General features: G+C 35.2%; 1 protein-coding gene across 11 annotated transcripts in view; it reads right to left on the bottom strand.

Moving 5' to 3' along the window:
- CNTN6 (contactin 6) overlaps window positions 1–12,841 on the bottom strand; it is a 304,648-nt gene that overhangs the window by 18,590 nt on the left and 273,217 nt on the right. For all 11 annotated transcript variants that reach the window (XM_010370744.2, XM_010370742.2, XM_010370743.2 and 8 more), the window contains 5 exons: window positions 7,345–7,520; window positions 6,864–6,981; window positions 6,078–6,236; window positions 5,767–5,916; window positions 2,774–2,844 (listed from right to left, as the gene is read on the bottom strand). In XM_010370744.2, coding sequence (XP_010369046.2) covers window positions 2,774–2,844; window positions 5,767–5,916; window positions 6,078–6,236; window positions 6,864–6,981; window positions 7,345–7,520 — 674 coding nt within the window. The remainder of the gene's footprint in view (window positions 1–2,773; window positions 2,845–5,766; window positions 5,917–6,077; window positions 6,237–6,863; window positions 6,982–7,344; window positions 7,521–12,841) is intronic.

Raw genomic sequence — 12,841 nt, 5'->3', positions numbered from 1 at the left:
ATCTACCTGTACATAATGTCAAATATGAGTGATAAATGGGATACTGAATTCACTAATTTACTTTAAGCAAGTATCTGCATATCAGATATCCAACCCCCTCAAAAAAAAAAAAAAAAAAAAAAAAAAAAAAAAAAAAAAAAAAAAAAAAAAAAAGAAAACCACACACACAGAGGAAGTGGATTTAATTTAGTTTAATTTTTTAAAATAGGGGTTAGTATGTTTTTTCTGTAGAGGGCCAGAGAGTAAACTTAAAACAAAAAACTTTTATTTTAGTTTCAAGGGGTGCATGTGCAAGTTTGTTACATGGATATATTCTGTGATGCTGAGGTTTGGGGTACAATGGATCCCATCACCCAGGTAGTGAGCACAGTATCCATCAATACAGCAAGTTTTTCAACCCTTGCCCTTCCCTTCATCACTCTTGTAGACCCTAGGATCCATTGTTGCTACCAGATAGTAAATATTTTAAGCATTGTGGGATATATGGTCTCATGCAACAGCAAGAAAGCAGCAATACACAACATGAAAAAGAATGGATGTAGCTATGGGTGGATTTATTTATAAAAACAGGAAACTGGACAAATTTGTCTCATAGGCCATGGTTTGTGTAACTTTGCCTTAAAGAGAAAGGACATTATAAATTGTGGAAAGACAGAAATTTTTTGTAATTCATGCTCATCTCTATTTAAGAATGATATGCATAGCATTTGGGTCCTCATTATAGACTGTGTACAAGCAATTGCAACACCGACCTTTCAGAATTTCTGACCAAGGAGGAGAACAAAATAAGTTATTAAGTCAGGCAAAACTTCCTGTACACTATGATGATAATGCGTATTCGGGCTTTGATGAATATGGAAACCTAAATAAACTACTCACAAACAATTCTCTTGTAGACTCACTTGAAAGTCGATGTTTTATGGGAAATACGTTTGGAGTAGCAAGTATAATATGGCTAACTTACTACCTAAGGTAGATACTCAAGGACGCAGGCCCACCCTGAGCCATCACATTGCATGGAGACAACTGGGATTGTAATACAGGATACAGTAAAAGAACATAAAGGGAAAGCCCTGTGTTCAAATGCTTCTCTGCCCAATGATGTCACATTTCTAAGTCTCAGTTTTCTTACCTGAAAGTGGTGTAACCACCTTATAGCATTATCGTGAGGACTGAATGATATGAAACTCTCTGTGTGGCATCTGAAATCCTGTAAATGCTTGAAAAAATAGGGCTTCCCCCTCTCTCTGGCCTCTGAGAGTCCCAGCTCTCTGAAAACACTGCCTTCCATTCAACAAGTGTTCATGGAGGGTGGACCACATTCCAAGCACTGTTCTTGGCCTGTAATGTCAACATGCAACAAGATATCCAGGGGAAAGGGTGACTTTCAGGGCAGTTGCATCTAGTTTCTGACACTGTCATTTATAACCATAAAGAACAACATATCTGGTTCCCAGTTCTCTCTCATAGCCTAGCCATGTGAAGTAGGCGACAGCAAGAAACACCCGGTTTGCATTTTCTGGAGCATAAGGGATGCAGGTTCATTTAACTGACAAATGTCTGAGAAACTTAAAGTGGGGAAGAGATCCAGACAGCTTATGGTGGCAGAGTGAAGAGAGATGCTAATTGGTTATGTATTGCACTTCCACTAAACATGGAGCAGGGTATGTGTCTGCTGAGGACAAATGTGAAACCTATGCAAGTGGGTCATCCAGGGGCAGCCTTAAAGGGGACTCTGTCCACAAAGACCACCTACAGGAGAGAGAATATTCACTGGAAGAGTCTGGAAATGGACCACCAAAATCCAGGAACTGATACCCTTCAGCAGCCAGTTGGGTCTGCACCAAGGAATTGCAATTGGGAGTCCTTGGTGGGGGATCATCCAGTGGCCAGCTCCCAGATAAAAAATAAATAAATAAAACAGAAACCCTACCCTATGAAATGGCAGCATCTGGTAATTTGCCATACCTAGAGCACACCAAAGTCAAATTAGAAATGTACCAGCAATCCAGATCTTTTCCTTTCTCTTCCCCTCCCAACACCAATCTTCTATAGCTCTGGAGAATCCAGAAGTAACACTGTGAATGGGGAAAGATAAATTAAAGAGCAGAATGGAAAGAAGTTGGACTGACCATGTATTCTCTTTTGCGCTACTGAATTCTCAGGCTGAGGCACTGAGCTACTGAAAATGAGAAACTTTAAATTGGTTGAAAGTCTAAATTCTAACATTTATACTTCAGTTTGAAGTGTATACACCAGACTGAAATTTGTAATAAGTGAAAAAATGAGCCTATATGTTAATGGGTAATAAAAATGACCACAAAATCTATTCCATGTGCCTAAGCTTTCATCTAGATGTGGGGAAGAATGAGTTGATCAGATGTAAAGAGCAGTGTTAGGACAAGAATAATTTTTTGCCTACAGTCTACTGAGCTCAGCTTATTCACAATACAACAGTGCCACAGGTAATAAATCAAAGAATGTCTAGTTTATCAAGCAATAATGTAAATGCTACTGACCCACCCTCAATAGATATTGAAGTTGTTTTTCAGGTATTTGGGAGAAAAGTGTGCTGAGTTCGTCATACTGTCTCACAATGAGAAAAGTTCCTAATACCTCCTCTAAATAATTCATCATCAGAATGATGTATTTTTATACCATATATTTTTATATGCTCTCAATAGTGATCAAATAAATCTTTTTGTTTTTCAGTATTCTTCCTGGCCAACTAAATCTCTTTTCTTCAAAATAACTCAGTTGGACAGCAAATTACCTCCCACGTAATGACGAGTTCAGACCGACTTCCTCCACCTCCATTGATGTTTACTGGTGCCACAGCAGGGACTAAAAGCAACCAAGAGAGATGTGGGATGGCAATTATTAAAGTACATCTTCTTCAGGAAGAATTTTGTTTTTGAATTTCACCTTTCAAAATCTCACACAGGCATATTGTGAGAGTCTTGCATTTTTAATGAACTTAAATTATGTTTACACATATCCAAATTTCCAAGAGAGAGGACACAGTTGTGTTTGATACATGAGCACCCTGGCTCCAAAATTAATTAAAAATTGAGTAACATCGGGCATTTGACATTATTATGCATCATCTACTAATTGGCAAAATGATGTTCCATTCAGATGGTAACAGTGACACTGCTGATTTAGTGCCTAATTATACAGTTGTGCTGTAAACAAGTTAGTGAGGCAGTATAATAATTAATTTTTTTTTCAATAAACAAACTAAAATAGTTTTTCTTTTTATTAGTCATCAGGATATTTTAACATTTAAAATTAAATATTGAAAAATATGTAAATAAATACATTCTTGTTTTAAAACTCCTGGTTAGAATCTCAAATCTCTCAGGAGAGAATAAGAGGGATTTTCTTCCAACTTTTCACTTGCAAAGTCAGATTTTTCTCCTGTCAAGAATGTGATTGGAAGAGGTTCTTTCTATTTATTTCTTGGGATCTAAGGCTCTGTGGTAGAGGATTCAGAAACCAGTAATTTTGATGAGTTTTAAAAAAGTATGCCCTTCAACTCTATATCCTTGTGAGGACTAATACAATGAATAATAGTTCATAGAAACTGTAAAACTGAGGAGATGCTGAGTGTATATACGGTATTGTAGTGTCCAATGAGAATGAGGTTTTACTTTACACATGTGTAAGTGTTTAAAACCATTATTTTTCTTGACATAATGACAAAAAGTATCCTAAATCTGTGACAATGGCTAAATCAGCAGGGTATGCTTTTTAAATGTGGAATTACATGAAATTGTCTATACTGGACCATTTTTGAGCAATGTGAAAGGTGGTTGGTTGAGGAAGCACCAGGATATGTCTGGGGATTGGTAGTAAGGGATTAAAATATGTAAATTTTAATTCCTCATTTCAAACTTTTCTCCACTATGTAAACCATCTAAATAAATCTAGATTACTTATTTTATTTATTTCCATTTCATACTGACGTTTAGCTCTATAAACATGACCAGAAAATAGTCATATGATAATCTGACTGTTCTTCAAAATTGCACCTTTCAGATATACCTTTTCATATTTAAATTTATCCTTAACTTTTCCAGCTTTAATCTTCATAATTTTTTAGAAAAAAATTATGTGAACCTAAACCTTATTTTCTAAGTCTTCCAATGCCTTTGATCAAAAGCAATGTAAATCAGAGTGGATTTTACAGAGTTGCTGAATTTATAGTGCTTGACAGCTTACAGTGACTAACTGCACACTATCTCAGGACCTTTGCATAGTTTAGCTGTATAAGGAAAAGTGTTTTAAATTATATTTTGATTTACTTTCTACAAAGTTCCCAGTGTTCTGAGAAATAGAAAATTCCTTTCTCCATTCAATTTCAAATTAATTGTACTTAAACCTAAAACCATATTGAGAACAAGTTAGTCTTTGGTGATATTAGAGAGAGAGAGAGAGAGACAGAGAGAGACAGAGAGAGAGACGAGAGACTCAGTAGGTTTTCAATCAGTAGAGTTTGACTCAATAGGTATGAATATCACCAGTCTCATTCTGCTACTGAAACAAGAGAGTATTAATGGTTAGAAGGTGGCACACAAACTTAGCTATGAAAATGTAAGTGTTTCTCTCAACGCTGTCCAAAGCTACCAAAATATAAATCAATGGTAAACAAACAACCTGAAACTAAAGCTCATATCCAGAGTCATGGGCAACACCTGAAGATTCTGATCCAGGGGATATATAGGAGGGCCTGGGAATTTCTATATTTACACACTTTCTTTGGCTAATCTATTGCTCATCTACATTAAGATCCTCTTTTGTGGAGAATGCTGGGTGTAAAAATCAGGAAGTTTGGATTCAAATCCTAGTTCTGTCACAAACAACCAGCTAATATCCAGGTCTTCATTTTCCTCTTCTGTAAAATGAAGGGATTTCCTTTCAGCTGTAAGTTTCTAGCGTGATTTAATTGGATGATATCACTGTCAAGTAAGTCCTTTTTTCTAGCCCCAATTCTATGATAAACATTTAACATTATCTTTAGTTTAAGGATTGATTTATTGACTTCTGAAAATTGTGCACACTTTAATAAGGTAATTTGTGTTTGTTAATTAAGCCAGAGACAACAAAGTGATCCTTTGTTTATGTGACTGTATAAGAATGTGAACTTTGTGGGCTACATACAGCTAGCAGATTAAATGTCACCCTGGATGTGAAAGTTGGAGTGGAACAAAGAGGATCCATTGAAAAGAGCTTAAGAAGGCATGGTATCTGAGCCAGATTCTTGTGTTCTGCTGTTCAGTGAACCAATTAATGCTCAATTAGTGCTCCTGTTAAATGAGTTTAGGATTTACCTCATTTGCATGGAAAAAAATTTATACTATTGCTCAATGAAGCTACAACTAGGTCAGAGTTGAGAAATAGATGAAAACATATGGCTGACTGCACCAACAGAGTCTCAATTAATTCTTGGCTACAACATTTTAATGAAACAAGCAGTAACTCATTTGCATATACAAATCTACAGATTCTCTATTGAATTTTGACTGGAAAATAGATGTGATGCAAACACAGTTTCTTAAGAACTCTGCTTAAAGGCAATCGTCTCTTACTGAACCTACTACTTGGGGAAAATACACCTTGTCTTGTGTACGTAAAAATTAAAACATGAGAGCCACTCGTTTACTGTCAAACAATTTTGAGCCAAAAGTATTAGAAGACTTGTTTTCTTTTAAGAACTGTATCATACAAAATCTTTCACATTTTTAGAACACATCGATTCTTTACCTGATGCTTTAGTTCTTAACAATTCTGATGGTTTACTTGGTTCTCCAATCCCAATGCTGTTGCCGGCAACAACGCGAAATTCATATTCCACCCAAGGACTCAAACCAACCACTGTTGCATTGTATGTCTTACCATTGAGAATTTCTGGAACTAAAAATAATGGAACACTAAGGAACCGAAGTTGGGACTACTCAAAAACAAATAATTATATAAAATTATACAATTATTAATTTAAAATGTAATTGTATTTATTAAAATTATTCGACTAAAATATTATTTTTAAAGTATCCCAAAACACTTTTGTCACTCACCTGTAGCAACAGCCTGCCAACCCACAGAAAATGGTGTCCGAGTCTGAATAGTAAATATTTGAATGGGACTGTTATTATCTGGGCCTGCTCTCCAGCTTAGTTGAGAAGTAGTACTGGAAATCTCTTCCACTTTCACATCCTCAGGAGGACCTGGTGGACCTTGAAAAAAATGTTTTATCATGACTACACTGGATATACTCACATTCATTAATTTGGGACAAGGATGGTTTATTTTTACCTGTTGTGCTTAGAAAGTAAAATATTGACCATAATGTATTTGTAGCACATTATTAGAGATAAAGTTCTATTAATTCCATTTATGTGGTAAATGACATTAATGTAGTAGTGCTTCCTCTGGAGATTAGAAAATATCAGGCATATGATGATTGCATATCAACCTATACTCAAAAATTGAGAACCATCATCTTTAATTCCTCTTAAAATCTAACTCAAGTAAATGCAGCTAATATGAAGAACTACAGGAGCATGTGGATTTGATTCTGGATTGGCAAGAATGATTTATTATAAACAGAAGACATGTCTAAGTTTTAGGTACTGACACTGCTTGCCAAGTGTGACTGTTCACTATAGTCAAATCCTACACAATTCCATGTCTGTATCCACACTACCCATACCCTGGAGTCCTGGGGTTTAAAAAATAAAAAATCTATCTGATTTCATCTCACTTCCATATCATGATGTAGTTTCTCAGAGGTCTACAATTTAGACATGAACATTGTGACTGTGAATAAACAGTGTGATCAATTTTTCACCATTTATGCTTACCTCTAACAATGATATCGGCTACTGCAGATAAACTTTCTAGGGTTGTTTGTACTGTGCAGAGATATTTTCCTGAATGATTTAACTGAATATTCCTTATCATCAAATCCCCAACAGATTCCTGCAGACAGAAAGGGAGAAATGGATAAAAATATAAGCCCATATAACAAGTCCTACATTATTGTTACAGCTGGATAAATATTAAACATAAGACAACTCTGAAATTAAAAGATATACTGGTATCATTGTTGTTCCTTGTATCTAAACCCTTTTATTACCCCCCTTATTATAATTACTTCTAGACAACAAGTATTCCTACAGAAGACACAAAACAAAATAAACCAAAACAAAAACAAATACGGCTTCAAAAACAGTCAGTGATTGTTCATACAAACAAAGATGGAGAGAGTAATTATGAAAAATGGTGATTCATATAAAAGACTTGATTCATTTTATTAAGCACTTAACAATTTCAGTAACTTACTCCTCCGATCCTTTCAAAATGAGCCATTCCTTTTTTTAAGTCTATGACATCTCCATTGAAAAACCATACAAATACCACTTCAATGGAGGGGTCATGGGACACCTGGCATGGCAGCACTATGCTCTCGCCAACTGTAACATCCATTTTGGAAGGTGGGACGGTAATGATAGTTCTCTCTGTTGAGAAAAAAAAAATTTTTTTAAAGCTTATGAGATGCTAGCCTATGGTTATAAAATACATATTTCTGAATACTTTTTCATTCATTTGAAATTATATAAACACAACCTGGAGTTCTACAATGTCCAGTGTGAAATATTCTATTGCCTGTTTTTAAATATCCTGTATTTATTATTGTAACTTATTACTTATACTAAAATTAAAAATATAGTTATATTCACACCTTATATGAAAATAGTTTACAGAAAACTGTAGACCTTAAAAAATGGCATTCCATATGTACAGAATACACTGCATTGTTTTTGTTATATTTTATTCTAACATTTTAGTCATAACATGACAACGGACACACTGGAATCAGCTCTAAATACTCTCTTTTAACTTCACATATTATGAGACAAACCATGTTTCTGAGATAATGAACACCATAGTTTCTGTAGAGATTTAGTCATAGGTTTATATTTAAGAGGGTGAATGCAACATATTTATTCTATCTTTACATAGCTGTGATATAATTTTCTTTTTGTTAAACATGCAACATGAATAGGGAAGATGGAAGTTTTCTCTTTTATAATTCAGATTTTCCATTGTCAAAATTATTCATCCATCTTAAAAACCTTCCCTCTAGAAATGTTGGCTTCTTTGTCAATCTTTGTTCTACAAGATCTAGCATCTCACTGACCAAAATTTCCAATGACAATCCCAGGGTGTGCCAGTTGTACTTGAGAGTCCTATATTTCTTCAGATTAAAAGAGATTCACAATGTAGATCGTTTTTGACTACTTTGTTTATAATAAAGTTTTGATTCCAGAGTGTTGAGAATTGATTAAAGGGAAACTCAATACCTATGAAGGGGCCCTGGACAAATATTTGGATTTAGATATGTACCATCTTACCAAGGATAAAATGTTTTGAAAGATTTACATTTAAGAATAAAGGTTTTAGGCAAGTTATTGTAAAAAAGATATTGTACATGAAGAAGTTTAAAAATAGTGAAATGACCCTGGAGAATCTCTTTCTCTATGAGTCATTTATAAGATAAAGTTTAGCTGTCTCAGAAATGGACTAAAAGCTTCACTTTCTTCTAGCTTCTTCATTCTGCTCAAGAAACCAAATTAACATTGAGCTTGTATTTATACGTTCACATTGATTAATGTGCAACTGCATTTTACCAATATAATGTTTAATTATTATTTGACCATTTAAACATTTTTAATGGTTTTCTTCATTCATAAATATTTAGAAGTAGAAAGTAGGAAGTAATAATTTTGGGTTTTAAGGTACATATTGACAAAAGAGCCATAGAAAAATAAAAACATATACTATACTTCTGAATATGAATATAATGGAGAAAATCAAACTCTTAATCTATATCAGATATGTCTTCATTTTTTATTATTTAAAATCCTTTTTATATTTATATTAGATGCATGTACTTTTTATTTTTTATTTTTATTATTTCTTTTGAGATGGAGTCTTGCTCTGTCACTCAGTCTAGAGTACAGTGATGCCATCTCAGCTCATTGCAACCTCAGCCTACCAGATTCAAGCGATTCTCTTGCCTCAGCCTCCTGAGTAGCTGGGATTACAGGCATGCACCACCACGCCAGGCTAATTTTTGTATTTTTAGCAGAGACAGAGTTTCACCATGTGGCCAGGTGGTCTCGAACTCCTGACATCAAGTGATCTACCTGACTTGGCCTCCCAAGTGCTGGGATTACAGGGGTTAACCACCGCACATAACCAGATGCATGCACTTTATATTCTAATTATATCTAAGGAGAAATTTAAAGAATGGTTTTGTGGACTACGTCCATTCTTAACTCCAAGACTTCTTCACAGATATGCAACCAAAATAAGGGTAAAAGATATCCAGGCATCCAAGAAAAATTTTTAGGATTAGAGAAAATATTTTCCTTTTGTAGTTACTCTGAAAAAAAAAATCCCAAATTTCTTATTTATATTTGTAGGAGGAGAAGTTGGCTAATTGGATGTGTTGACAGAGCAAAACTGCCCAGATTTAAAGTTTAGATAATGCAATTAAAGTAATTTTCAGACATTAAAAATGACAGCAAGTCCTTCCATTTATGACACCACATAGTGGCAAAGTTAGACAAATTATTCCTTATCTACATAGTTCATTGTTGTACAGTAATAATGACTAAAGCTTTATGAATAAGAAATGTTTATTTCATCATTTATAACGGTTACATTTTTCACTAGTTAACTCATTTGTAATTAATATTTATTGAGCATGTAATATATGTCCAATCATCTGCTAAGTACTGGAGTCACGATGGTGAAAAAAATGAGGGAAAAAAAAATCCTGCAGCAAATCAGAAAGATAAGGAGTGTTCCTTCACAGAGATGAAAGTCTACAGAAGGAAGCTAGCATGAATCAAATCATATTAATTACTATACAGTAATGTGTGATAAGCACCATATACTAGAATTGACTTTTTTGAAATGTTTGGCAGATCCTGAGGAGATCAATTTATTGAGAAATAACTGTTTTAGCTGAGAAGTAAAAGGCAAGTAGTAATGAGCTGGATAAAGGTAGCAGGTAGAGAGGAAACTAGATTTCCTATGCAGGCAAGAGCATTCACAGAGGAACTATGTGAAAAAGAACTGTGATGGACAGATTCAGTGCAACCATGTTGCTGAAAAGGATAGGATTGAACAAAGAGTAACTCAGGAGTGAAAGTGAAGAAGATGAAGTTGGACCATAGCCATGCTCAAGATATAAGCCACAAATGTAATTAAGCTCAGCTACATAATTTGTGGGTCCAAGGGCAAAATGAAAGTGTGGGGTAACTTTTTTGCAAAAGAGGAAAAAGTGTCATTAAAGGTACTAAATACAAAGCTTTTCGCTTTAAAATAATTTATTACTTATACAATAAAATCAGGGTAAGACTCAGACGAGTGATGACAGGCACTTACAAATTACAAAATGCATGATTTTGGTGTCATAATTTTATATGATATAATAAATAATACTTTATTAAGGTTATAGCTTGATTGATTATATAATTTTCTCATTTACTTTTCTGGTCAATCATTTACTAGATTGACAGAATTTATATTTTTAGCAACTTCATTTTCAATTGATATAATTTCAGTGACATCAGTCACTCCTGGCAAATGCAAGATCACAAATACTTTTTGATAAATTTTTATTTTGCAAAGTATCTTTCTTCTGATGCAAGTTTTATGAAACCATTAAGACTGTTTTATAGACTGTAGCAACATTCATAAGTTTCTGATGAATTACACTGAAATATAAATGTTAAAACATCTAGAGCTGATGATTCTCTTCATCAATATTTTTCTAAAAAGATTTAACTCTATACAAATCTGATTTGTGAGAGCCTGAATTTAAGTATAAATGTATGCAATATAATCTTAATGTTTCCTCTGACATACACTGTAACTTGTGGAGGTTGTACAAGAAATTGAAAGGGACTTCATGATTTTCATATAACTCAAAATGCCCGTTTTTCCATTCCATTTTTTGTATCTTCAGTTACAAAGAAAAACTCATCAATTATTGGTTTCCCCAAAGCTTCATTTAAAACTAATGTTCTTATCATTGACTGGAATAATCTTTAAGTTTAATTTCTATTTCTAAGTCTGTGGATTTTATTGCAATGTCCATGTGTATGCCTTCCTCTTGCAATAATTTATTGACAAAGTTTATTGCCTGAGCACTAACAATTTCTGTTCTGGTGCTCAGGCTGAAGAGTTAATATTTCTGCAAATCCCACAGAGACAGCCTCCGGGGATGTATGGACAAGCTGGCCTCCCACCTTGGATCCTCCTGTTGACTACTTTTGAAGTATCCTCCTGCAGCCTTTGCTGCCATCCACTGTTGTTTCTATGGCTGCTACCACCATCATCTTTATCCCTCTAAGAGGCCCAGGTTCTGATGTGCCCATGCCCCCAGGATTCCAGGACTATGACTACCCAGGCATGCATGTGCACACCTGCACTTCACACCAACTGCTATGCATGCATGCTGACTGCTGCGTCCTCAGGCGTGAACCTGTGTGTGCATGCGCCGCTGCTCCTGCCGCTTCACGTATGATGCCGCACATGCATGTGGGTATGGTGAAGCAGCAGCAGCAGCAGCTCATGCACACACAGGTTATAAATAAATTCTTAATCATTTTACCTCCCAATTTGTGTTTTGTACAAAACACAAATGTACAGTCACAGCAGAACATTTCAAGCATGGGGACTTTCTCAGCACAGGGCTGTGTGTGACTGGATTGTATGTCCATGAAACCAGCTCTGGATGTCATGCTAAGAAATATATTCTTACATAGAAGTAGAGAGTAGCATGGTGGTTGTCAGAGGCTGGTGGGAGGGAGGGATGGGGAATGGGGAGATGTTTTTCACAGGGTACCAAGTTTCAGATCGGAGGAATAAGTTTTAGAGAACTATGGCACAGCATGGTGACTATAGTTAATGTAATACATATTTCAAAATTACTCAATTAGGATTTTAATTGTTCTCATCACACAAAAAATGATAGGATGTGAAGTGATGGCTGTGTTAACCAGCTTGATTTAATCATTACATGATATAAACATATATCAAAATATCACATTATATCCCACAAATACATATAATTATTATTCATCAATTAAAAATTTTAGAAATGCATTTTTTTGCTGAAAAAATTGGAAACATTGGAAGTATGAAGCAGAGGAATGATATGATGACATATCATTATCTGCAGTGTGAAAAATGGACTGTATTTAAAAAGAAGTAGCTCTACATAAGCAGGCTTATTATCCAGAAAAAGGGGATGCATAGTTCCTCCTGGGAGTAGCCTCCTGTGTGGGTGAAGAGGTGCTTGGAGAAGAACACTTTTTAACTGCTCTATCCTCTCCACACACCACAGGCAGACCTGTCCTCATCCTGTGCAGGTGGCTGTCTAATAGCCGTGAGGCCACTGATTGCTCTCTCAAAGAGTTCATTCTACAACCATGTGCAGCCTCAGCCCCAGCATTAACACGAATACCCCACAGAGACACAAATCACACTTGCAAGGACTGGGAGAGTGGTGCTTGTGCAGTTGAAATATACAAAACTGTTCATGCCACTTTGTGGAAAGAACAGTGGCTTTAGTCCATTAATTCCTTCATTAAATACACCTTAAATTCTTAAGAAACTCAAGCATCTGAGAGATGTCTTCAAATCACTCAGATCCCATATTCCAATCCTTTCCTGTGAGTGCATATGTACCAGTAGAGTAGCTGCAGTTACTTGAGGCTCATTGACACTGAAACACTTCTTGGTATTTATGGATCAGTAA

The sequence above is a fragment of the Rhinopithecus roxellana genome, chromosome 1 (assembly GCF_007565055.1).
Source record: "Rhinopithecus roxellana isolate Shanxi Qingling chromosome 1, ASM756505v1, whole genome shotgun sequence".
Lineage (NCBI taxonomy): Eukaryota > Metazoa > Chordata > Mammalia > Primates > Cercopithecidae > Rhinopithecus > Rhinopithecus roxellana.
This window is presented reverse-complemented; position numbering and strand designations above follow the sequence as displayed.